The sequence below is a fragment of the Eublepharis macularius genome, chromosome 3, assembly GCF_028583425.1.
Source record: "Eublepharis macularius isolate TG4126 chromosome 3, MPM_Emac_v1.0, whole genome shotgun sequence".
Classification (NCBI taxonomy): Eukaryota; Metazoa; Chordata; class Lepidosauria; order Squamata; family Eublepharidae; genus Eublepharis; species Eublepharis macularius.
The window spans coordinates 135276868-135303118 of record NC_072792.1 but is presented as its reverse complement, the minus strand read 5'-3'; the positions used below and the strand labels follow the sequence as shown (position 1 = coordinate 135303118).

The following is a 26251-nucleotide window of genomic DNA, read 5'->3' as shown; positions in this document are numbered from 1 at the left end:
GCGTTGAGTCAGGTGTGGCCGCGCCGCCTACTGTATGCGTTTCCCCCAACGAAGATCATCCACAGAGTCATACAGAGGATCATAGATCAGAAAGCGGACGTGGTCCTAATTACACCATTTTGGCTCAGGAGGCCGTGGTTCCAAGACGTCAAGAGACTGTCTCACTCGAATCCGTGGACCCTTCCGTGCAAGGAGAACCTATTAACACAAGGGGAAATTCGACATCCGAACCCGGGCTCTCTGCATCTGACGGCTTGGCGGTTGAGCGTGAACAGCTCAAGGGACTAGGATATCCCGAGAAGGTAGTGGAGACAATACTAGCCTCGCGGAAAGGCTCGACCAACAAGAGCTACAACAGGATGTGGCAGCGATTCTCACAATGGTGCGCGGAGAAAGGACGGGATCCCATGTTGGCATCGGTGAAGCAGATCCTTGTTTTCCTCCAGGACGGTCTAGACAAAGGGCTCAGCACTAGTACGCTTAAACGGCAGGTAGCGGCGATCTCTGCAATCAGGGGATCTCAGTCGGGGGCATCGCTTACCTCGCATCCGCATATTAAGAGGTTCCTGAGGGGAACAATGCTGCTGAACCCACCTCAAGTGCACCGTTTTCCCACATGGAACCTGAACTTAGTCTTGAAGGCCCTTACTAGAGAGCCGTTTGAACCGATGGCGACTTGTTCCCTCAAAAATCTGACTCTTAAGACAATCTTCCTAGTGGGCCTGACCTCGGCTAGGAGGGTTTCAGAATTAGGGGCACTATCCATAAGTAAGGAGCTGTGCATTTTCCACCAGGATAAAGTACTACTATGAACAGACCCTGCCTTTATCCCTAAGGTCAACACGTCATTTCATAGGGGGGAAGACATCATCCTGCCCTCCTTCTGTGCTAACCCCAAACATGAGAAGGAAAGGGAATGGCACAAACTAGACGTTCGTAGAGCACTAAGTTTCTACATAGACAGGACTAGTCAGGTACGGAAGGTGGAGAGCTTGTTTGTATCCTTCAGGAATAGCTCCCTGGGGATGAAAGTCTCTCTGCCCACACTAAGTAGATGGATTAGGGAATGCATTGTGCTAGCATACAAATCTAGGAATGTTCCTCCCCCGGCTGGGATCACGGCTCATTCTCTAAGAGGGGCAGCCACTTCGGCGGCGTACAGGTCCCGTCCCTGGAAAGGATATGCAAGGCAGCTACATGGAGGTCAGTTCACACGTTCACGAAACACTATAGGATAGACCGGATGGCCTCCTCTGAGGCAGCCTTCGGCAGGAGAGTGCTACAGCACGTCCTGGATTCCTAGAATACCCGCCCAAGGGTACACTGCTAGGAGTATATCCCACTAGTGCTGACTGCCCCACTCCGGACCACAGGAGAATGGAAGATTTGTATCCACTTACCGTGAATCTTCCTTTCTCGGTGGTCCAGGAGTGGGGCAGTCAGACCCCACCCTTACAAAAAAAAAGGGGGGGGGACATAAGGGAAGACACATACGTACAAGGAAGGAAAGGTAGACTGGAAATATATAAACAGTGCTGAAGGGTTTTAGTTGGGGAACAAGAAATCAGTAAGGTCTATGGACCGTGGAGAGTCCCTGGAGTTAACCTGTAATTTGCCAGTTGGATTGATTGTTTTAATTGACTGTTGTCGTTAGTTGTGATCCAGAACAGGAATGAGCTGGACTGAGACTTCAAAGGGGTTGATACGGGCTTGGAAAGGAACTGAGTTATCCTGGGAGCCCCTCCCCCGAGGATCGCAAGTTTGTCCGGCCCTGCGCAAGAGACGGAGGAGGAGCTACCCACTAGTGCTGACTGCCCCACTCCTGGACCACCGAGAAAGGAAGATTCACGGTAAGTGGATACAAATCTTCCATTCTCTACTCAGAATCAGTTTCTGAACTTCTGGGCCTTCATTATCCTCGTGCAGCTCTTTGGAAAACAACAGGTTTGCACAAATTAAAAGAAGCTTGTCTATTCATCCACATACTAGTTTGTTTCTTGATTTGTTTGTTTCCAAAGCAGCAGCTTTCACACACTACAGAAGATGGGGGGAATATGAACCAGATGTGAAGCCAGAAGAGTCAGAGAATGTGTTGTATGCAGGCTTTGCCACCATGTTACACAAGGAATATGTCTCGCAGAGTCCCAGTTTGTTTTGCTGAAACTCATGATGATGTCTTGTATTCTGCAGTCTTTGAGAGAACCTTGCCAACCAAGTTCTAAGAGTATTGTTACTTGTTTACTAATCCAGTCAAATGCAGCAAGAATACTATCAACACTGACATTACTACTTTTAAATCTCATTTCCAAGAAATTTACAGCTGCATGAATTGGCTGGGAACAAAATTCTTCTCATGTTTTTAAATTTAAACTTTCATCTTTCTTTTTTTCCAAACTTTTATGTGGTGGTGATATGCTTAGACTATCAAATACAATGTTTTTTTTCTGTGCAATAAGTGAGGAAAGTCTGACAACAGTGCACTGTCTGATTCAGATATAGTGATTGCTGAAGAAATTGGATGTAGAATCTTCAGAGTTCTTCAGCTGAACCCAGATGATACCTTCATCAAGAAAGTGTTCTGTACACTCCTAGCTACTTTAAGCTCTTCACTTATAACTTTCTTGAAAAACTTCTTTGTTTTTTAGTGAACTTTCAAATGGAATTACAACATCACTTCATCTGGTTTTATTACAGAGCTTGTGTATCACTATTCTGTTCTTACCATTATTTTCTTCTTGCTTCTTAAAAATTACAACTACAGTATTTCACATATTTTATCATTTCTCTTTTACTTCTATAGATCTGTGGCTATCTTCTAACACAGTGACATTTGTGTGCTACTTCAATTGTCATCCACTTCATTTATGTTCGTGAAAGATTTGTTAATGTTTGCAGGGCATTTTCTACATGTGTTTGGTCATCCTTGCAGCATTTAAAAATACATATTTCATTTAGCAGTATTTGCACAACACAGCTTTTTTTCAGAAGGATTTGAAGAGTGGAAATGCTTCCACACGTTAGATGAGGGCCACTCTGTTTTTCTGAGAAAGAGAGAAAAAAGGATATTTAATGATGTAATGTACACATGAACTGATGCAACATGTCAAAGCTTTTGTAATAGCTGTCTCCCCAGTAAGATTGACTGCAAACCCCTCCTCTCAGACCCGGGTGCTAAAGTTAAGGAGTGATTTGTTCAAAAAGTATTAGGGGGTTTTGTTGTTGTTGCTCACTCTGTACTTAGTGCAGCCCTTTTTTCTGGTATCTGCAGAAAGTATTAGAGTAGCAGAAATAAATTACATAAAATATATTATCAAACTACAGTAATTAAGCTATGAATAGTTTTATATTGAAATCATTTTATACTAATTCTCTTTTAATAACTGACAATCTGTAAATTTAATATTTTTGCCTTAAGATAAAGGAATTAACAATAATTAAATTAACAATACATTGGAACTATTACCTTTCAGCAATAACATTTGCACAGCTAGATGCTGTTTTCTTCCTGCTGTGGCTACTTGTTAGAGAGATCTCAGTAGGGGTGTGCACCAAAGAAGAAAAAAATCTGGGAATCTGAGAATCCCAAATTTATCTAGCCATTATTTCCTATGAGGGAAAATATCTGGGGGATGGGAGGGGGGCATGTTTCAAGCAAACTGTGCCAAATTTGCCAAGAACTTGCTCCTGACTGTCCACTAAAGAACCTCCAAATTACAGGAAGATTGGACCCTTGAGTTTGCTATGGGGGAAACATTTCCAAGGCTCTGTAGGCAAAGGGAAACCTTAAGCAAAGGCAACCTCTGGCCAAAAGCCAGTCCCAGTGCAAGTCCCACTCTCATGTAAGGTTAACCAGCAAAACCCAGCAGAATCAAAGTGAAGCAGAGAACCCTGAATTGAAGTTGGAGGTTGAGGCTTGCTGGAGCCCCATGGTTTAAAAGGTTGCCAGCAGTGGTGGTTTGCAGGGTTTTTTTGGAGCTCAGGATAGGGTGGAGGGGCAGGGTGGGAATCTACTCTCCCTGCTGCCTCTGCTTCTGCCTTGTCAGCCTCACTCCACTCTCCTACCATTTAATCCTGAACGATGGTATTGTACAGTGATCGGTATAACAGTTTGGTTACTAATAAACCATGAGAATTTGTTACAGTTTGAACAAACCCTATTTTCTTTTTGATTACGTTATATTTGAATAAACTTGTTTATAGCACGTCAAGGTTTGCAATTGAGTAATAATGTATCCTGTTTCCTAATGTAGAAACTCAAATGATAATTTCTACCTCAAAATTATTTAAGATCACAGAAGTCCTAACATGCCTCACAGTTAACCCTGTTTAACTGAACATGATTCTGCTTATAACATATGGTTGGCAGATGTTGAAGACAGAACACTAAGGGAGCTGGACATACTAGAGTGGTCCAACAAGACTGTTCCATTATGTGCAATGTGTTTGTAAAAAATATCACGTCATATTTATTTTTTAAAAAAATTAGTGTCAGGCAGAAGGTATTTTTAAAGTTCTGTGTTCATTTGTAGACATGTTTTGCTTCTAAATTGTTTTCATTTTTGCCATAATTATTTTAAGGTGTCTCTGGAAGCGTACATTGATTCCATCAAAGGTTAAAGTGTTTTCCAGAATCCCAGCCAACTTTCTCCCCTGCCACCATGGTTGCAAAAGTTCCATAAATTTTACGTTTGTAGTAACAAACTTCTTGAAAATCTTTACTCTAGCAGCAGCTTTAATTAGACTGTAGATACCTCTTGAGGGTTCTGCCACCTCCCAGAAAAGCTTATGAGGGTCAAGTCACCCTGAATATCAGCCCTTGGTGGACTGATACGTTATTCTTCCATTTTGTAAGTCACTGGGAACTTTTTTTTTGTTGAAAAGTATCTAATAAAAAAAACACTTTTGAACTTTTTTATTCTTATCAGTTTGTTCTTAGTCTCATAACAGTCTACTGTAAATTCAGTTTATTTAATATTTTTTATAAACCTGTATTTATACAAGTCAGATGCTGTTCAGATTTGTTTAGAATTAAGCTTTTTATGATATTTAACTTTTATGTTATCTGGTTAACTCATCAACTCATAAAATGTATATAGTTAAGTGGTTGATATCAGGAAAATAATGTCCCATACTGAGTTTAGTTTCACAGTGAGGAATTACTGCAATAATTTCTTAAGAGATAAAAGTTCATATAGTTTTCTAAGTATTTGAAGATAAGCATCATATTTCTATAAACTCGCTGATGCTGGAAATTGTTCTGAAACTTTTAGAAAAATATGCTTAATGCGAGTGTCAATAACATTTATCTGTATTTTTTCTATAGTTGAACCAGTTGTGAGCCTAATGAAGGGACCAAATGCTTTAATAGATGGTGGCAATCAGACAGTTGCAGCCATTTGCACAGCAGCTACTGGAAAACCAGCTGCAGATGTTACCTGGGAGGGAGGTCTTGGTGAAATGGAATCCACTTCAACTTCATATCCAAATGAAACAGTGACAGTTGAGAGTCAGTACAAGCTTGTCCCCACCAGGTTTGCTAGAGGAAGACGTATCTCTTGTGTTGTGCGACATCCAGCTTTGGAAAAGGAGATAAGACATTCTTACGTGCTAGATATTCAATGTAAGTAGCTGATGTATGTCCTTATTCTGTATTACTTGCCACAAAAATCAGTTTACAAATGCTATCTTTCTAGTACAAAACTTATAATTTTAGCCTTTAGATACTTTCAGATGGCTATGAAAGTTCTTTGAGAGCAGAGGTATGGGTTTGGCTGTCTGAAAGTACAGTTTGTATGGTGGTGTCTGCTGTCTTTGCTATGGGACATGGATGTGAGGATACAGGTCAACCTTTTTTATTTCAACTCATATTTCAGGATAACAGTGTAAATGTATACATGATGATAATTTGTGCTGTCTCAGCAACAGAGTAGATCAAAGGATTGTTAAATGGAAGACTTAGCTGACGCCTTGTAATGACTACCTTATATGAGCAAGGTGTACAGTTTATGGACACTAAGCAGGAAGAGTTGTAATTTTTTTTCTCCTCACATTTACATCCAACCATTCCATCAAAGAGCTCAAGGAGACTGGTATCCCATTTTGTCCTTATTCCATGTGAAGTAGGTTAGGTTAAATTTTATTTAGATTTTTATTCTCTTCTCCCTAGCAATAAATAGTTCTCCTCTTCATTTTATCCTCACAATAACCCTGTAAGGTAGGTTAGTTAGAGAGGTATGTGTGACTAACTGACCCAAGGCCATTCAGAGAGTTTCTGTGGCAGAGTGATGTATGTAGCCTATCTCTCTCTGTGTCTTAGTCCATTATCATTTACCACCTTTGAAAGTATCATGTCTAACAAAAAGAGATTGGCAGTGCAATTCTAAGAACACTGCTGGTTTTAAACTCTATTGGCGACTGGAATAGGTTTCTGAGTAGACGTGCTTAGGATTAAACTCAGTTGTTAAATTGATATTTTCTGCTGTTTAGTTGCGGGGTGGGGGGAACTCTGCAGAATTCAGTCTATTATCATCAAGTCATAGCTATTCCTTTTATTCCTACGTTTGACCATGAGTGTGTGTGTGTGTGTGTGTGCGCATATGAATGTGTGTTATGTGCTGACCAGTCACTTCTGACATGGCAACCTTATGAATGAAAGACGTCTAAAATGTCCTTTCATTAACAGCCTTGCAAACTGGAAGCCATAGTTTTCTTAAACCTCCTTGTTAAGAACTATTTACACATCACAACATTTTAGGGCATTATTTATAAATCATACATCATATAGCCTCCTACTACAGTTTTGATATTTGACATACTTTATAAGTTTTTAACTATTCTCTACGTATAAATTTGTGGCCATAATATATAATATCTCTTTTTACATTTCTCCATTCCCAAGTTACCTTCACTTTTCTGTTCCAGCATCTCTCTCTTTAGACTAATGTGCACCACTATCCTTTTATATTTAAAACACCCAAAACTTCAGTGCTACTAGACAACATCAGTGTAATGCCTTGGCCTCTGTGCCTTGTTTGATGGTGCTCTCAGGGAAATTGGTGGCTGCTGAGTGAGACTGGATGCTAGACTAGATGACCCACTGGCCTAATCCAGCCAGCACTCCATTTGTTCTTAACCCCATCTTATTTCTTAGTTCATTGTCGAAATTCCCACAGTGCAACTGAATCTGTTATATCTAGACTAGAGATGGACACGAACCAGAAAAAAACAAACCATGCGGTTCGTGCTTTGTCATGTTTCACAAACCACAAACTTTCACGAACCTGCCCCAGTTCGCGAACTGGTTCGTTTGGTTCATGTAAATGTCACTTCTGTATCAGCAGAAGGTCACTTCCAGGTCAACAGAAAGTCTGCAGAAAGCCTACCCCTATTGCCTAGGAAACTGATTGATCAGCACCAAGCTGTCTGCAGTGATGAACTGAAAAATGAACCAAACGAACTGTCTTAAAGATTTGTCAGAAATGGGCTCTGGTGAACCACCGGTTCGCGAACCACGAACTGGCGTGGTTCATGCTGAACTTTGTTTCGTATTTTGGTTCGTGCCCATCTCTAATCTAGACAATCACCATTCCCTTGTTACAATATGACATTGTGATGTGTTGGTTTAGCAAAACCCACATTAATTCTTTTACAATAAATTTACATGCACGTTATCTAGTTCTGTCTAATTTTTACTTTACTTCAACATAAGACCTAGATAATGTATCTGCAACAACCAGTGACCTCCCTGGAATAATTTAAAATCATAAGTTCAGTAGGAAAAACATTGTAACTGTTGTAAATGTGTCTCACCATTTTCTCTTTAAAATAATAGTGGCTTTCTTTCCAATGAATGGCCTTTCAAACAAAAATGCACAATTATTTTACAAGCGGAAACAAATGCTAATGCTTCTTTCTCTGTACTTGGCATTAACGTTGATATTTATGCCACCAGTGACCAATTTCTATAACATGTTTGCAAAAGAACTCCTGATCTGTGCTTTGATGCATTTGCTAGTTCTAAAGGACGTAAACATAGCAGAAGTGCGTGGACTCAGAGCAGCGGACGTCCTCCCAAGGTACAGGGAGCTAAGAGCAATCCCTAAGGATGGAGTTGTCTGCTACCCCTGGAATCTGCTTACCACCAGGGAATGGGCGCCCCGCCGGTTGATAACCACCAAGGAGAAACTACGATGGAGAAGAGCAACGTACTGCTGCTGTTCCCTTGAAATGGAAGAATATATCAGGGAGGAAGAAAAACTTCTGCTGATGATGGGGGCCATGGGCAAAGATCCCCTAGGACTGTGTGAGCTTGGCACAGCAGCGGCCGGGCCAATAGACCTGTTGTGGGGCCAGACGCCACAACTGCCTGCGCAGAGGATATTATTGGGACTAGAAAATGCCCTGTCGGGAAAGCCACCTGGGAATCCCAGCAGCCAGCCTGAGAGGGGAACAAGTAACTTTTTAATCCGAAGAAATGTGGTCTGTTGAAGCCCAAATGGAATCCCTTCAGCGAGATATGGGACAAGTAGTGCATGGAGTGCAAGAAATGATGAATATGCCCCTGGTCCGTGTACTTCTATTCCTACAGCAAAGAAACTGGCCACCCTTTTCATGAAACACGTGGTCAGACTCCATCATTTCCAGAAAAGGTGATCTCTGACAGGAGGACACAATTCATTGCCAACTGCTGGTGGGGTTTAATGAAAGTAGCTGGAATCGAACAAGGTCTTAGCTCTGCCCATCGTCCAGAGACTGGGCAAACAGAAAGAATATGCTTATAACAACTCCGTACACAGTTCCGCAGGTGCCTCCCCCTCTAAAGTAGCACAAGGCTACGAGGTAACAGCAATGCCTTTTGCTCAAACCCCGAAATCTCAGCAACCAGGAGATCTAGGAGAGTGGTGGACTAATTTAACGACCCAATGGGAGGTCATACAAAAAACTTTGGACAAAGCTAAAGAGGACTACAAAAAGTTCGCAGACAGAAAATGATCTGTCCAATGGAAACTGCAAGCAGGAGATTATGTGTACATCTCCACCAAACACTTAAGAGGGGAGCAACCCAGTAAAAAACTCAGATGGAAATTTTTGGGACCCTTTCCTGTAAAGAAAGTGATAAATGAAGTAACTGTAGAGGTGCCTCTACCAAAGAACTCAAGACAAGTCCACCCAGTATTCCCCTTCAGCCTCTTAAAAAAAGCTCCCCCACCTGACAAGTGGCACCCAGAACGAGGGGCTCCTCGCCCCATTCTAGTAGATGGACAAGTGTACCATGAAATAGAAGATATCTTGTATTCTAAAATTAAACATGTCAAGCTGTATTACTGGGTTCGCTGGAAATATTTTGCTGAATCCCGCAGGGAATGGATAGAAAGCTCACATATGAATGCCCCAAGGCTTATTCCTAGATTCCATAGATTCTATCCTGGCAAGCCTGGCCCGATTTAAGGGGGATGGCACTCTTGAGAGGGGCAGTATGTTATGTATGCCAACATCCATGCCATTGTTGTGTTCTGTCTTGTGTTCTGCAAGCATCCATGCCATTATTGTGTTCTGCATCTTATACTGCATCTTAAACTCATACTGATATAATGTTAAAGTTAAATACTGTATCTTATGCATTTTATTTAAGTCACCTGAGGGTGTCTAGACTGCTAATACTAATTTCCAGAGGAGCAAGTGGCCTCTTTGTTATCTCTAAGAAATATGCGCTTTCACTTCTGAGTGTCCTTGGGCCGAAGTTGCAGCTGTGTACTGAAATGTATGTTTTCACAGGAGGGAATGATTCCACTCTATACTTTGTCTAGACTAAACTACTTTGTTCCTGTCCGGAGCGGGACCTTCCCGCCCCGGACTGGGCCCACCCAGGGCCCCCCCCGGACCGAGGCCAGGCCCCGCCAATGCCCCCCCGCTCGCCAGACCCCCAGCGCTCACCTCAAGACCTGAGGGAAGCTGGCTCGAAGGAGCGCCGACGGGCGCGGCGGCAGAGCGGCGCCCGGGCGCGGCGCAGGCCAGAGGAAGCGGCCGGGCCGGGGAATGCCAGGCCGCCGCCGCCACCGCCGCAACCCCCGCAGATGGGCACCAGACCGGCGCCCCCGACAACACGGGCGGCAGCGGGCGTTGAAAACCTGGAGAGGCCTCCGCCGAGGAGGCGGCTGGGTGGAGACATGGCGGCCGGGCGGGCCAGGCAGGGGGAGGGCATGGGTGCGAGCAGCGGAAGGGAGGCGGGCACCCGGGGCAGCGCGGAGCCAGATTGGGGAGCAGAAGGTTGGGAGGGCTCCCCAGTATGAAGAGACTGGCACGAGAAGGGGGAAGGAGAGGGGGTCGGCGGAGCGCAGGGAAGGGAGGAAGACGGAGGAGGCAGGCGAGCTGAGAGGAAAGGGGTTGGAACAGACAAGGGAAGGCACCAGTGACAGGACGGACAGCAGAGCACGGGGCGGGGAAAGGAGGGAGCACGGTGGCGGATTGGGGGAGAGGGGAGAAGCGGGTTGAGGCGGTGGCACAAAAGGGAAGAGCCCTAGGACGCCGAGGAGGAGAAGTTGGCGGGGAGAGCGCATACGGCCAGAGCGAGGAAGCGAGAGAGAGAGGGGAAACGGCCATAGGCTCTCCAGGCAGCTGGTAGGAGGCAGAAGCCAGTGGCTCAACTGCTGCCCCTGCCCAGTCTGAGGCCGAGGGAACTCCTTTGCCACCACCCCAACCGGGGTCCAAGGGTACGGCAGAGCAGGGGGGGCCGGCGGCGGGTAGGGCGGGGCCTCACAGTTCCCATGTAACTTTGGGTTTTAGCGCCTGAATGCGAACGGGCCAGTGGGTGGGAGAATGTCCCCTATAATTAGTAGTCCTATTGTTTGAATAATCACTTCTGCCAACTTCTACCTATGAGTGCATGCCTGAACTAAATAGATCTCTAAATAAAGTTTCTTCAACCAATGCATCTGCCTGCTTGCTGTGAGGGACTTGGGGATCTAACTGCCAGGAACTGCCTCCCTAGGACTGACAGTACCACTTTGTGAGGTATATATGTGTGAGAGAGCAAATCTGTTTGCCTCCTCACTGCTGGAAGGAAATGTTGTCTACCTATTACAGCAACTCACCAATCCCAAAAATAGTGTGAAAGAATGAACAAATATCAGCTTTGATATTTAACATTAATTTGCATCAATTAATTAACCAAAGCTATAGTTGATTAATCTACCGGTTCAGCCTTGTAGTTCTAATTACTAGTGATGGATAGAAGCACTCAGTATAGCTCTGCTGAGTTTGGTAGAGAGAGAATTTGTTCTGTTCTTCTAAAACTCATAGTGAATTATGGAATCTAGAGCAGTTTCTAGAATTTGTTCCACAACCATCTTGTTGCCAGCATTTGAGACTGATTGGTGTGGGAGAATAGTTTCTAGCACAGTTATAGGCTATACTATGTAAGTATCCCTATGTCTAACCATCTGATACATGCATAAACCTATTTTTCTCATTGGAGAGGCAAGAGGGGGCTGGATTGTTGTAGTGATTAGAATGCTCGAATAGTGCTCAAAGAGAAAAGTAATTGGACACTGTGAACATAGCTTCCAGTGATTTTCTTTAAAAATCAGGCCCATAGGGACCAAAATTTTAGTGATGGAGTTTTAACTCCCTCACCGATGTTATTTTTCCAGCCTGAAGTGGTCATAGGAGCTGCTGCTTGCCCCACTGGAAAAAATACAGTACCCATATCAGCATCTGCTTTTTAGATGAGAGAAAGCAAACAAACCTATTTACAGAGCATCTAGAAAATTGCCTAGTATCTCTTGTGTGTGCCCTGAGACTGCAGAGACTCAAGTTCAAATCCTCATTCTGGCATTAATTTGCTTAAGTGAATCTTGTCCAGTGAACACTCTGAGCCTGCCATGCAGGATCACTGCAAAAATAAAACTGAGAGCAAAGCCATGCATGTTGGCTTTAGCTCCTTTGAGGGATAAAAATGTGGGAGGTATACTCCTGTGAGGGAAACTAACAAAAAAATCATACCTGCTTCTCACATTTGTGTGAAAAATGATCTAACAGAATCTTAAACATGATAATCCCAGAAGCAGGCACGGCATGATCCTTCCTTTGTCATTTTCTTCTTATAGGACTGTTTCTTCACTTTTAAAGAACCAATCTCATGAAGTGATGTTGAAAAATAATTATAGTTTTATGTTTCTGTGTTGTGAAAATGCAGTCTAGCAGTGGAAGCTTTCCTGTATTCTGGGTGGGCCTGAAACTTACATTATTGTCAGAATAAAAGATTGTACACAATCATGTTTCCCTTCTATGTTTCAAGTCAGCTACTTCAATGTTTACCAATCCATGGATCTCGGTTGCAAATTCATGCCCAGTCTTTTAAATATAAACAAAGCAAAATGCCATATTATGAGGATACTATGTAACTTATACTGTAATTTTATCACATTATTTAATTTTAATGTCAGTAAAAAAAATTAAAGACAATTAATGTAAAGCTCTCGGTGATTTCTGAACTACTTGAATTGAAATTACTCACATGCTTAGTTACAATGTAGAAAGGATGCTCAGTATTGGAGTCTCCTGCCCTACAAAATCCCATGAAAGGAGCATGCTCTTACTGTTTACGCTTGCACCATAAACACACAAGAGAATTGGGTTAAATGTATTTTACTGAACAGAGAAAGCCAAGTACTAAGCAGTGCCTGTTGTAACTAGGGGTGTGCAGGAGGGGGTTGATTTGGGTTTCCTGCTTTGGGTTTACCCGAAGCGGGGAAAACCCGCTTTGGTATGCTCCGTAAATATTCAGAGCATACTAAAGCGAGGGGGGCAACTCCCCCACCCCTACTCCCCACCCCCCAGGGCAACCCTTCCATCCCCCACCTCCCTGGGGAACCCCTCCACCCCCATCCACTTACTTTACCTGGTGGAAGGGTCAGCTGTGCTGTGGGCTGCTGCTGCAGCAGCAGCAGCGGCACAAGGCTGCGATGGCCTGGAGGCTTCAGGCCATCGCAGCAGCCTTGTGCAATGGTGGTGATATGATGCCCCGAAGATTTCCAAAAGCTTGGGAATGCTTTGATTCGGATATCCAGAATCTTTCTGGATCGGCTCTGCTTCTGGTATTTTTACCCGAAGCAAATAACGAAGCGCACAGCCCTAGTTGTAACTGCTAACTTAGATTCCCTGGGAAGGGGATTGCTTCAGACAACACTGTGATATATTGTCGAAGGCTTTCACGGCTGGAGAACGATGGTTGTTGTGGATTTTCTGGGCTGTATAGCCGTGGTCTTGGCATTGTAGTTCCTGATGTTTCGCCAGCAGCTGTGACTGGCATCTTCAGAGGTGTCAAAAGACAGAGATCTCTCAGTGTCACAGCGTGGAAAAGAAGTTGGCAGGTAATTTATATATTTTATAATGTATATGCTTATAGCATAAACACAATTTCAACAGGAAAGAAGAAACCTTAAGAATGAACAGAGCATGGTTTCCTGTCCTGAAAAACACCAGGCTAACAAAATACTCTATACCCGACAATAGCCCTGCAGAGAAAATTAGCATATCAATCACCATTCCATATGCAAAAGAACCTCCTCAGAATACAGTGAAGCCTCCCTCCATTAGCATTCCACACCCTGGGAAACTCTTAGAGGATGACTCCTTTCCACACTGTGACACTGAGAGATTTCTGTCTTTTGGTGCTACACCTCTGAAGATGCCAGTCACAGCTGCTGGCGAAACGGCAGGAACTCCAATGCCAAGACCACGGCTGTACAGCCTGGAAAATCCACAACAACCAACACTGTGATAGAGCATTTGTTTAACTTCTCCCCTCCCACCTCCAGTATCCCAGTATAATAAATACGAATAGAGTGCTTGTATAATCCATTTTGTAGGTGGAACATAAACAAGCTGGGCTCCATAGGCATCTTTCCCTGTAAGGATACTGGGAATAAGCTTCTGCTTCTGTTTTTTTTAAGAAAACAGAGGTTGTGAGTTGATACGAGGTTGATGCTAAACAGACTTGGAGATGAGTGCAGGGAGGAGCCCAGTGCTGATGAAAATGGTTTGAAGGCAAGAGCGGTTGTGCTGTTGAGCTGCTATTGCAGGGCCACTTTATGTAGATGGGGTGGCATCAGGATATCAAGTATATGTATAAAACACAAGAACATAGTTGAGTCTAATTTTGGTTAATAAACCAGTTTCATGGCCTTACTTTGGGTCCTGGTTTAAGATGCCCAAACTAAACCTAATTGGTGTGGTTCCATGGGTTTGGATGATGAACAAACAATGGTTAGGTGAATTAAACTATGGTTTTGCATAACTGAGCCGCAGTCTTCAAGTTTGAAGGGAATAGTAAAGGCATGCTGAAGAGGCACTCTTGTTCAGTTAAAAAATATCCAGTAGATAGAAACATACAACCACTGCTGGTATTTTAATTTAAAACACTTCTGTGCTGCCTGTCCACCCAAATAGAGTTTGCAAGGTGGTAAACATAAAAACATTAATACATTTCAGTATTAAAACAGAGTTTAAAATAAAGTCTATATTAAATAATCCAGTAAAAACATAAACACATTTAACACAATAAGGGATGGGGGCAAATACTAGTGTTACACCAAACAAAAAAGTCTTCACCTAGTGGTGAGAGACAGTGATAGACAGAGTTTGGGGAGGGAGTTTCAGAGTTTTGGCACCACAATGGGGAAGGCCCTTTCTTGGATTGCCACCCATCTAACCTCAGATGGTAGAAACACCAGAAGCATGGTCTCTGAAGATGGCTGGAGTGGATGGCTTATATTGGAGAAGGCAGTCCTTGCCTCATGCAATATAGGGCTTTAAAGGTCAATACCAGCACGGTGTATTGGGCTGAGAAGTAAATTAGGAGCCTGTGTAGATGGTACAAAACTGGAGTGCTATGATCCCTGTGACCTACTCCAGTCATCATTCTGGCAGCTGCATTCTGTTCCAGCTGTAGCTCCACATAGAGCACATTGTAGTAATCTAATCTAGATTTTACCAGGGTGCATAGAAAATATTTCCCAAAAAAGAAGGGCCGGAGCTGGTGAGAGGCTTCCATGGCCACAGTGGTTCCCTTTTTATCCAGCAGGAGGCCCATGTCCAACAGCAACCCCAAGTTACAAACCTGTTTTCCTAACAGCTTTATGTGCAGCCCTTTCCAGAAGAGGAGAAATCCCAATTCCTGGGTTAAACCTTCTGCCCATCAGTGATACCTCTGTTTTGTTGGAAGTGCAAGATAGAACTGAGTGTCATCCGCATATAGTTGTCAATTCAGCCCAAATCTCTGGATGACCTCTCCTGGTGGCTTTACATAGATGTTTAAAAGCATGGGCGACAGGGTAGAACCCTATAGGACACTATAGCCAGGGCAGAGCAACAGTCCTCCAGCACCTCACTCTGAAATCTACTTTTGAGGTATCCCACACAACTGGGAAGCAGTACCCTGGGAGCGCCCAGTCCTGTCACTGCTAATGTAGAGTTGAGGTTGGAGTGGATGTGAGAGATTTTATCTGCAAAATACTTGGCAAAATGATTTCAGCAGGCCACAGAGCAGTTCACCTCCTCCTGTAGGACAGAAGCCAATATTCCCCTGACCGCCCAGAAGAGTTCCATAGATCTACACTGTACAGATGCAGTGGTGGCAGAGAAATAATTGTTTCTTCTCTGCCATCACTACCATGGAGTAGGCTTTAAAATAAGCTCTAGTCTGTGTCTTGTTTGATTCATCCTGAGTCTTTCTCCACTGTCACTATAGCCATCTTACTTGTCCACAGCTCCTCAGTAAACATTTAAGAGAGGATACCTAGGAGTGATTATGCCAACTGTGCAGGTCATTTTCTCATTCCAGAGGCCAACCAGGTCATCAACATGAGAACTGACCATATCAACAGGAAAATCCCCTAATGCTCTCTGTTAACCAGTCAGATCCATTAGGATATGGGGAGGGGAGTGGTGGATCATCTTCATTGATCCCCAATCCCTACTGAGTCTTGGTATCCCTGTAAGTCTAAACCCTAGCAAGTAATGAACTCTTCATGACAAGGGGACCATCATTAATCCACCAACTTTCAGATATGTTTGAGTTATACTCCTAAACCATGATCTGTCGATACGTGTGTGGAATCAGGGTCCTTTTTTTTTGTAGCCGCCACTTTCTCAAATGAGTTGCAAACCTGAGATAGTTTACCTGTTCTACCCAGATTCATATAACTTGTTCTGCCTTGCAGTATAGTAATAAGAGTGTTGTGATTAGGGTTATAAATTCTGTAGAAACTTGTTATATAGACTGACACAAAGAAGACTCTCAAACGCAGGAAAAAAACATTTCTAACATGAAGATCGGAAAACATTTAAAAGGGAACCCGTTTTAAGTTGCCGGATTCCACAATAATTTTTTTGGTTGAACATCTGATATGCTTTTGTTACCTCCTTATTGTAATTATATTTGTAGACTCCCCTGAAGTTACAGTTACTGGGTATGATGGAAACTGGTATATTGGACGAGAGAATGTTTTACTCAGGTGTAACGCTGATGCAAATCCTCTCCCAATGGAGTTCACATGGAGTCGGTAAGCTCTTGTTCAAATAAATCTGATACTTTAAATCTAATGCTCCTTTGTAATTAATGTTCATAAAAACATGTTAAACTGTTTCTTAAATTTCAGTTTCTTAAATGGTGATAAAGAATAATCTTTGCACAGAGTTGTAAATTACCCTAGTCCTAAATTAGTAATTTGTTAGCATAATGATATTAATGGCATAATGATACTTATACTGTCCTTTTAAAAAACAAAAGATGAGACAGATTCTTGGAGGTTGGATGATTACGTAGCCATAGTATCTTGATGGAACAGTGACTGTGAATAGTAACGTATCCAAAACCTGCTAGCAGAGCTCAGAATGGGATTTTCCCACTTACTGCCCACCCTCTCCCATTTTGTTCCTTGATGTCAGTGGATCTTCATGAGCAACTTAGATTGCAAAGTTGGACTTTTTAGGGAGAAGTTGGTTGAAATACTTCCCGTTCCAACAGTTGAAGTACCTTTTATCATTTGAAAGAAGTGGTACGACACAAGCCTCCTCTACCTCCTCTATCTACTGGAAGTATTGTAGTAAACCCAAGAGTGAAAAACCACACCCAAGGGACCCGGAAGAACATACAAAGTATGATCAAACATTGGCAATTTTTAAGTATATTTTTTGGGAATTTAAAGTGACCTAGTGCATATATTGAGAATAAATATATAAATCACAATCACATACAAAAATACTTTAAAAATTCATACTCTATACAAAATGCAGGGATATACGATGAAACAACATTCACTAGATAGGCAAACTGCCAAGTGGCAACATATTCACACAAACATTATACAATCTTCTTGCTTGTCAAAGTGTAGTGAAAACAATTCTTTGGTGGTCTTAGGGAGTGGGTCAGTCCTCACTAATGGGTATAGTTCCTCCTCCAGCGCAGGGTCAGTTGACTTTGATTGATCCCGGATGGGGAGGGGCTCTGCATTTTTTTCTGACCCTGTTTTGGTGCAGGATGTTGGCTTTAGAGCTCCATGGGAGCCTTGATCCCAGCTCCAACAATGACAGGATTGAGCAGAGAAAGTCCCGCAGGGAAGGGTAGTCCTTTTTGCCCCCCATCCCCACAATGCGTCGAGAAGAGAGCAAGCTGCGGAACCAGTGGCGCTAGGCTTGCCTAGTTACCATGGCTGCCGCATAGGCTCCCACATCCCACATGTCTCTCCTGCCTCCGGGCTGAGGGACTCTCCCTGTTGGTGTTGCGGCTGCCGCAGAGTGCACGGTTGAGCCGAGGATGCCAGCAGAGTGATGTCAGGCTGGCAAGCCTTCTTCCCATTCTGTGTGGCTTGGTCAGAGGCTTTCTCCCTCAGGGCAGCGAGCGCCAGCAGAGCAACGTCGAGGCTGCAAGAGGTGCCTTTTTTGAACCCTGCTCGGCTTCACAGTTTTTCCAGCCTACCTGGCCTTGCACAAAGAGAAGATGCTGCAGCAGCAAAAAGGCCGGTAAAAGGACCCCTGGGATAATTTTCCCGTGCACCATTGCCCCTCCTCCCTCCCTTCTATTTCCCCCCGCTCTTTTTTCGGGATTCCCTATCTTCCTTCGTGGGCCATTTTTTCTTTCTCAGAACAAGGGCCAACCCCAGTGACCAACTACGGTTTCCAAGGCAGGTTTAACCCCCCCCCCCACTACCAGTGCTGGGAGTGCCTTATGCAGTCTGCCCAGTTCTCCGGCCTCCCTCTCTCCCCATCAGTCACCAAAGGATGAAGGAGAATGTAATAATGAACCAGATCTTACAGGGCCAGGAACCAAAGCTGGTTTATTATCATGGCTCAGTACAGAACTTCGGAAGGAGTTTAATAAAGTCCTAAAAGAACATGGATTACTTAAGAAGCACTCTAGTTCTTTCCTTAAACAAGGGCAGTGCAAACGGGGGTGCCCAACCAAGAGGGGCAAGGGGCGTAGGTCCTCACCATCCCCACCTAAGTCTAAAAAAAGGAGGGGGGAGGAAGAAACCTCTCAAAGGGACCCTAGCCCTTCAGGGTACGAGGATGTCTCAGTCTCAGACAGGTCAGAACTTGCCTTGGTTGTGGAAGAATGAGAATTATCGGAAGAAGAGGAGGACTCTGACACAAACGCAGGTGAGGCTTTTTCCTCAGGATGTCTATGCCAGGTTGCTGCCAAAAGTTCTGAGAGTACTAGAAATTACTCCTATGGCTGTTGACAAGAAGTAGGCAGACCCTGCCATTCCCCAGGGATCAGAGTGGTTCGTACCCAAAAAAGGCCCCGTACAGACCGACATCCCCCTGCCTGAGGTTTTTCACGATATCTTGAAGGCTGAATGGGAGGCTCCAGCAAAATCTAAAGCCAGCCGTCCTATTGTCAACAAGCGTTATTCATTGATGGCAGATGCATCAAATAAAATAAAATTACCTGTAGTGGACGACCCAGTGTCTAGTCTCGCGACCACTTCAGTTCTTCCTATGGAGCAGATGGTTTACCAAAAAAACCCATACGACAGACGGATTGAGCAAGCCCTCCGTAGAAAGTCGAGGCATCTTCAACTTCGCTCAGAGCATCAGTGAATGGCTCATTTGCTAGGTCAGCCTTCTCTTGGCGTCTGATTTGGCTGCAGCAGAATGTAGTGTCCCAAAAGAAATCAAAAATGAGGTCAAGAAAATAGCGCTTGCAACAGCCTTCGCAGCGGATGCCTCCATGGACACTCTTCAATTTTCTTCCAGAGCTATGGGTTTCAATGTAGTGGCCAGGAGAAACAACTGGTTGAGAAAATGGGACGTGGATAGGACGGCACAAGCAAGAGTTGCGGCAATTCCCTTCAATGGCACAAATCTGTTTGGTGAGGCATTGGGAAAGTATCTGGTGGAAGACAAAGAAAAGAAGAAAGTTTTACCATCAAAGAAGAAGAAAAATCTTCCAAGAAAGCGATTTCAGTCCTTTCGTGACTCTAAGAGAACACCACATTTTAGAAGTGCCACACACACCAAGGGGCGCTGGCAACCCCGGTCCCGGTCATACAACAGATCAGCATCCTTCTCAAAGTTCGGCCAGTTCAGCAAAACCCAGAAGATGTAGTCTTCCGCATGACTACGATGCCACAAGGGACTCCATGGTGATAGGGGGCAGGCTTCAGAAATTTGCAAGCATTTGGCATCAAAATATTTCAGACAAATGGGTCCTGGACACCGTAAGAAATGGATACTCTTTGAAATTCAAGACCTTCCCAAGGAGGCACGTAGTGCAGGTTGCAAGGAGTCAGATCTATCCAGCGGCACCTGTTGATGATACAAGCCATCCAACATCTTCTCAAGATAAGAGCACCCTGGAGTTTATTCAATTTTTTTTCTTGTACCAAAGAAGAACGGGGACATGAGGGCTATTCTAAATCTGCAGTGGTTGAACAAACACGTCAGGACCCGCAAATACTGGATGGAGACATTGTGATCCATTGTCACCACCATTCAAGAGGGAGATTTCCTGGCCTCCATAGACCTGTCGGTGGCTTATCTACACATCCCGATCACGGTAGCACACAGAAGATTTCTCCGTTTCGCCTATGGCGGAGATCATTTTCAGTACCGTGCACTCCCCTTTGGTCTCAAGTCTTCACCCAGAGTGTTCACCAAAGTGTTAGTGACCCTGATGGCTCTTCTCAGGGTGCAAGGAGTCTCTTTGTTTCCTTATCTCGACGACATCCTAATCAAGGCACCTTCCTTCTCTCAGAGTCTAGAAGCGGTGAAGAAGACAAAGGAGTGTTTGCAAAAATACGGCTTTATTATCAACTTAAGCAAGAGCAGCCTACTACCAGTCCAGCAGATTGTCCATATCGGGGTCCTAATAGATATATCAAAAGACAGGATGCTTATTTCTCTAGAAAGGCAACAAAAGCTACAATCTATGATGTCTGAATTCTACAAGAACCAACAACAGGATCTGATGATCCTGACCCAACTAGCAGGTGTATTGGTTTCATGTCAGGACGTACTCCAATGGGCACATTTCCACATGCGACCACTCCAATGGTTCCTTCTTCCCTACCAGAGAGGCATTGCGTACAAGAGGCACATGTTGATAACAATACCGGACAGCCTTCAACAAGAGCTCAGATGGTGGATGAATCCATCCCTGTTCCTGGATGTCAGGACTGACTATGTTTCTTATGTGATCTAACCAAAGAGACTCCATTTTAATCCTGTCAGTGTTTTAAGTGCTTCTTTTGCAGGTGGCAAGCAGTCCAGTAGCAGTTATCTCAAAGAAGAGGAATGTTATGACTACAACCTTTCCAGCCTTGGGAAAGTTTCACTCTCTCAGCTTCAAGCCGCTTGTTTTGAGAACTATGGGGGGAGGATGGGACCTGCTGGGTTATGCTATTCTATACCTTAACCTTTGCCTGTCATTCATAACAGTACTCGTGTACCAGCCAAAACATTGCATCTTGGTTAGTGGACTATAATGGTTGTTTATATTCAGTAAAATCTTTTGAAACCAATGGACTCATGTCTAATTGCAAGAGATAGGCTGGATTGCAACTTTTAGTAAGCCACTGTCTGACATTTTGTTACGAATGACAGGCAAAGGTTAAGGTATAGAATAGCATAACCCAGTAGGTCCCATCCTCCCCCCATAGTTCTCAAAACAAGCGGCTTGAAGCTGAGAGAGTGAAACTTTCCCAAGGCTGGAAAGGTTGTAGTCATAACATTCCTCTTCTTTGAGATAACTGCTACTGGACTGCTTGCCACCTGCAAAAGAAGCACTTGAAACACTGACAGGATTAAAATGGAGTATCTTTGGTTAGATCACATAAGAAACATAGTCAGTCCTGACACTGGACAGGGTTCCTCTTCGGGAACCAAGAAGGGTGGTGTTAACCACAGATGCCAACCGCTGGGGTTGGGGAGCCCATACCCAGGGCAGGACGCCTCAAGGCACCTGTTCACTGGAAGAGAAGTACAAAAGCATGACTCTGTTGGAATTAAGGGCCATCCGAAAGGGACTACAGAAGTTCTCCTGCCACTTAGCCGGAAATCATGTTCTGATACAAACAGACAACATGACAGCGAAAGCGAACCTGAACAGGCAAAGGGGACCAAGTTCAGAATGTTGTATGGGAAAGCCAGGGCCATCTTGAGATAGGCAGAAAACAAGGTCCTATCGTTGAAGGCAGTGCACATGGCAGGCCAAAGCAACGTTCTGATAGACCACACGATGTGGATGCTGAACAAGGATGTCTTCCAACTGGTCTGCAACAAGTTCAGCGTGCCGGACATAGACCTCTTTGCAACCAGTCAAAATTGACAAGTTCAGAGGTTCGTGTCCAGACGGAAAGACCCTCAGGCCATAGATCCAGACGCACTAAACTGCAACTGGCCAAACCTTCTGCTGTATGCATTCCTTTCAATTCAGCTAATCAGCAGAGTAGTACAAAAGATCATACAGCAGCGCACGGAGGTGATTCTGATAGCTCCGCACTGGCCAAGGATCGCGTGGTTTCAGGACTTGTGAGACTATCAAGCATGAAACCATGGCAATTACCCATCAAGAAATGTCTTCTGACACAAGGCCCTCTTCTTCATCCACAACCGGAGATTCTAAGCCTCACTGCCTGGAAATTGAATACAACCAACTTACAGAGTTAGGTTATTCTGAGCAGGAGATTTCTACGATGCTTGCATCTAGGAAAAAATCTACAAGCAGGATTTACAATATCACCTGACAGGTTTTTCATAATTGATGTTCGGATAGGCAAAAGAACCCTTTATCTGTGTCAGTAAAAGAAATTTTACTTTTGTTACAGGAGGGGTTAGACAAGGGGCTTAGCACCAGCACCTTGAAATGCCAAATGGCAGCTATTTCAGCCCTTTGTGGGTGTAGAAAAGGCAGATCCTTAACTCAGTACTCACATGTCAAAAGGTTTCTTAGAGGGACGTCTCTAATAAATCCGCCTCAGGTCCACAGATTCCCTACATAGAACCTCAATCTAGTACTAAAGGCGTTGACTAAAGAGCCCTTTGAACCTATGGCTACGTGCTCCTTAAAGGAGTTAGTGTTTAAGACACTGTTCTTGGTGGGGATTACATCAGCAAGAAGGGTCGCTGAGCTTAATGCCCTGTCAGTGGATAAGGAACTTAGTATTTTTCATAGGGACAGAGTTGTGCTAAGACCAGATCCAACTTTCATCCCTAAAGTTAATTCCACCTTTCATAGAGGTGAAGAGATAAATCTGCCATCCTTTTGTAGCAATCCTAAGCACTGCAAAGAAAAGGAATGGCACTGTCTAGATGTGTGACGAGCCTTAAGCTTCTACATAGAAAGGACAAAGCACATTTGTAAGTCTATGTTCATTTCATTTAGGAAGTCTTCTATGGGCGGAAGGGTGTCAACATCCACCCTTAGCAGATGGATAAGGGGATGTATCATTCTGGCATACAAGGCTAGGGAAATGGAACCTCCTGAAGGTGTTACTGCCCACTCCCTAAGAGGGGCAGCTACCTTGGCTACTTACAGATCTTTCCTATCCATGGAGACTATTTGTAGGGCAGCCTCATGGAGGTCTGTACATTCCTTTACAAAGCATTATAGAACTGACAAAATAGCTTCGGCAGAAGCTGCTTTTGGCAGGAGAGTTCTGCAACACAAATCTGAATGTGATCATTAAGTAACCCTCCCTGGGGCAATCTGCTGTTCTATGTCCCATTAGTGAGGACTGACCCACTCCCTAGGACCACTGGAGAATGGAAGATTTGAATCTTTTTTTCTTGGTAGTCCCGAAGTGGGTCAGTCCTACCCACCCAACAGAAGGAGGGTGTGTTACAGTCTAACTCTTGTAAATATGTTTTTCCTTTAGTCAGCAGGTAACTTTTTCCCATATACAAAAAAGAAGGTTCTATTATAGTTGGTTTTCTAAGTGTTGTGGCCTCTGAGTCTTCAGAGGATGAAGACCTCGGGGAGGACGACAGGAGTGGGACTATTCCAAGCCCCTCCAGAGGCAGCTGCTTGGAAGACCAGCAGGGAATGGAGCAGCAGGAACCCTTGCCAGATCTGGTTGAGGAATCCAGGGCAGACTCAGGGACAGAGGCTGTTCCCTTACCTGCACCAGCTCCTGAGTCCAGGGCAGAATCTCCACCCAGCTCCCCTGAACCTGATAGGCAGCGCAGAGGGAGACAGCGTCTTGTTGCACAGGAAAGGAGGCAAAGTGCAAGGCTTCAGGCACTCAAACAACGACGTAACGACCTTGAGTTGTAACAGGGTGCAGCACTGCCCTGCAGGTGAGAGCTCTTAAGCCAGGACGCCCTTTCCCTCGTTGCAGAAGCACCTGTGCACAGACCCGCCTGGTTCTACTGCAACTCAGTTCTGCTCTGACTGCTCTTTGGCTCTGACCCTTGCATTCGGCTCCTTGGACTACGCTTCCTGCCTGCTCCCCCGTCGGCTTGGTTGAACTCCGGATGTTCAGAGAGGCTCGTGGCAGACTCCCTGCCTGCATTCCAGCACACTAAGTATAGAACTTGCATGAAGGGGGAAGGGGAAAAATTTCTTTCTGTAATAGCAACTCTATAGGATTCAAGGCTTGAAGATGAACTGCAGAGCTGTGGAAGAGCCCCTCCCCATCCGGGATCAATCAAAGTCGATTGACCCTACGCTGGAGGAGGAGCTATACCCATTAATGAGAACTGACCCACTCCCAGACCACTGAGAAAGGAAGCTTTATGGTAAGTGAGATTTAAATCTTCCATTCTCTTCTTTTACAGGTGCAGTGTTGACAGGGCATTCCCCAGGGAATCCCCGACAATTATCGGTAAGTATTAACAATAATTGTTGAAAACAGTCATTAACAGTATTATTTTTCTTATGCAGGTGGAGATGGCTGAAATGGAAATGCCAAGGAACCATAGACCCGACAGGGGACTGGTTATCAAGACACTTGTCTCCAAGTGCTTCGCTTCATCAGAGGTCAATAGACCTTGAAATGATCTTTTCAAGATCATTTTTAAATATTGGCAGATATTACAGGACATCCTGGGCTGTGAAAGACCCCCCCCCCACCGTAGGTTTTAGGAAAATGAGGAGTTTAAAAGATTTTTTGGTACATTCAGATCAACAGGTTTCAGCAGCACCCATTTCTCACACCGTAGGTCACTTTCCCTGCTGCAGGTGCCAGGTTTGTCAGCTAGTGTTGCAAGGACCCACAGTGATAGTTAACAACGGACAGACTACCATTTTTGATCTGCTTTCTCCACCTGCCAGACGGAAGGGGTAGTGTATCTTATAATATGTTCATATAATAAAATATATGTTGGTAATAGCAGCCATTCAGTAAAAACATCTATTTTGGAGCACATTTCTAGAAGTAGGAACCGGGTAATTGATGCCCTTTAGTGGAACATTTTCTTAATTGTCATCAGAGAGAAAATGACTTTAAATACACGGTTCTGTTTGTGGCTCCCAAAGATTCCCCTCAGAAGAAAGTACAAACTTTGTTACAGAAAGAGAGACTTTGGATACATACTCTTAAGACGTATAAAACCATTAGGTCTTAACCGTGAATTTATCGTGTTTTCTGTAGATAACCGTGGAAGTAGTGTCTGTATCTTGAATGAATAGGGGACGTGCACCTTTAATTAGTTCATTTAAAAGTTTGCTTTAGAGTTAATTCATTGTGCATGGCCAGTGTATGAGGTGTGCCTTCCTGATGCAAGAGAGATGCCATGCGCCAATTTTGGTAAGCTCTTTGAGTCTGTAAGATTCTAAGAAGGAGAGGCGCAATTGGTTTACAAAATTTATTAGACTGTAAATTTCATTACAGATGCATGGTGGCAAGGTCTATTGACCCCGGATGAAGCGAAGCACTTGGAAACAAGCTTCTTGATAACCAGTCCCTTGTCGGGTCTATGGTTCCTTGGTATTTCCATTTTAGCCATCTCCACCTGCATAAGAAAAAGAATAATGTTAATGACTCTTCTCAACAATTATTGTTAATACTTACCGTTAATTGTCGGGGATTCCCTGGGGAATGCCCTGTCAACACCGCACCTGTAAGAGAAGAGAATTGTTTTCACTACACTTTAACAAGCAAGAAGATTGTATAATGTTTATATGAATATGTTGCCACTTGGCCGTTTGCCTATTTATTGAATATTGTTTCGTTGTATATCCCTGCATTTTGTATACAGAGAATTTTTAAAGTATTTTTGTATGTGATTGTAATTTATATTTATTCTCAATATATGCACTAGGTCACTTTAAATTCCAAAAAAATATACTTAAAAATTGCCAGTGTTTGATCATACTTTGTATGTTCCTCCGGGTCCCTTAGGTGTAGTTTTTCACTCTTGGGGTTGAAGTTTCTCCTAAGGACACTTCTGTTTACTTTTGGAAGTATTGTAGTGACATTTTGTTTACAACAATTTAAAAATTCATTTTCAGTGTAATTGTTCGGGTTTGAAGTAATTTGTTTGCAACTTTTTTTGAAGAGAAGTGCTTTCCATACCTTTGTATATATAGTCATGCATGTAGTAAAGAAACTGATATACAAATGCAATGCTAAACATAAAAAAATTGCTTTGAACAAGGTATCCTAGAGGTAGGGAAAATATTAGCGAATTGCAGGATTAATGTATGCACTTCTATTCTCTCCATATTACTGGAACTATTTTAACAGCTGAGCGCAGTTTAACAAATGAGTTTAAAATTTAAAGAGCTTTTGATTTGAAAAACACTGTT

At 43.7% G+C, this 26251-nt stretch overlaps 1 protein-coding gene across 3 annotated transcripts in view; it reads left to right on the top strand.

Annotated features, from left to right (window-relative positions):
• Nucleotides 1-26251, top strand: part of NECTIN3 (nectin cell adhesion molecule 3) — a 109142-nt gene that overhangs the window by 47219 nt on the left and 35672 nt on the right. For all 3 annotated transcript variants that reach the window (XM_054973528.1, XM_054973527.1, XM_054973526.1), the window contains exons 3-4: nt 5324-5620; nt 16445-16562. In XM_054973528.1, the coding sequence (XP_054829503.1) occupies nt 5324-5620; nt 16445-16562 (415 nt within the window). The remainder of the gene's footprint in view (nt 1-5323; nt 5621-16444; nt 16563-26251) is intronic.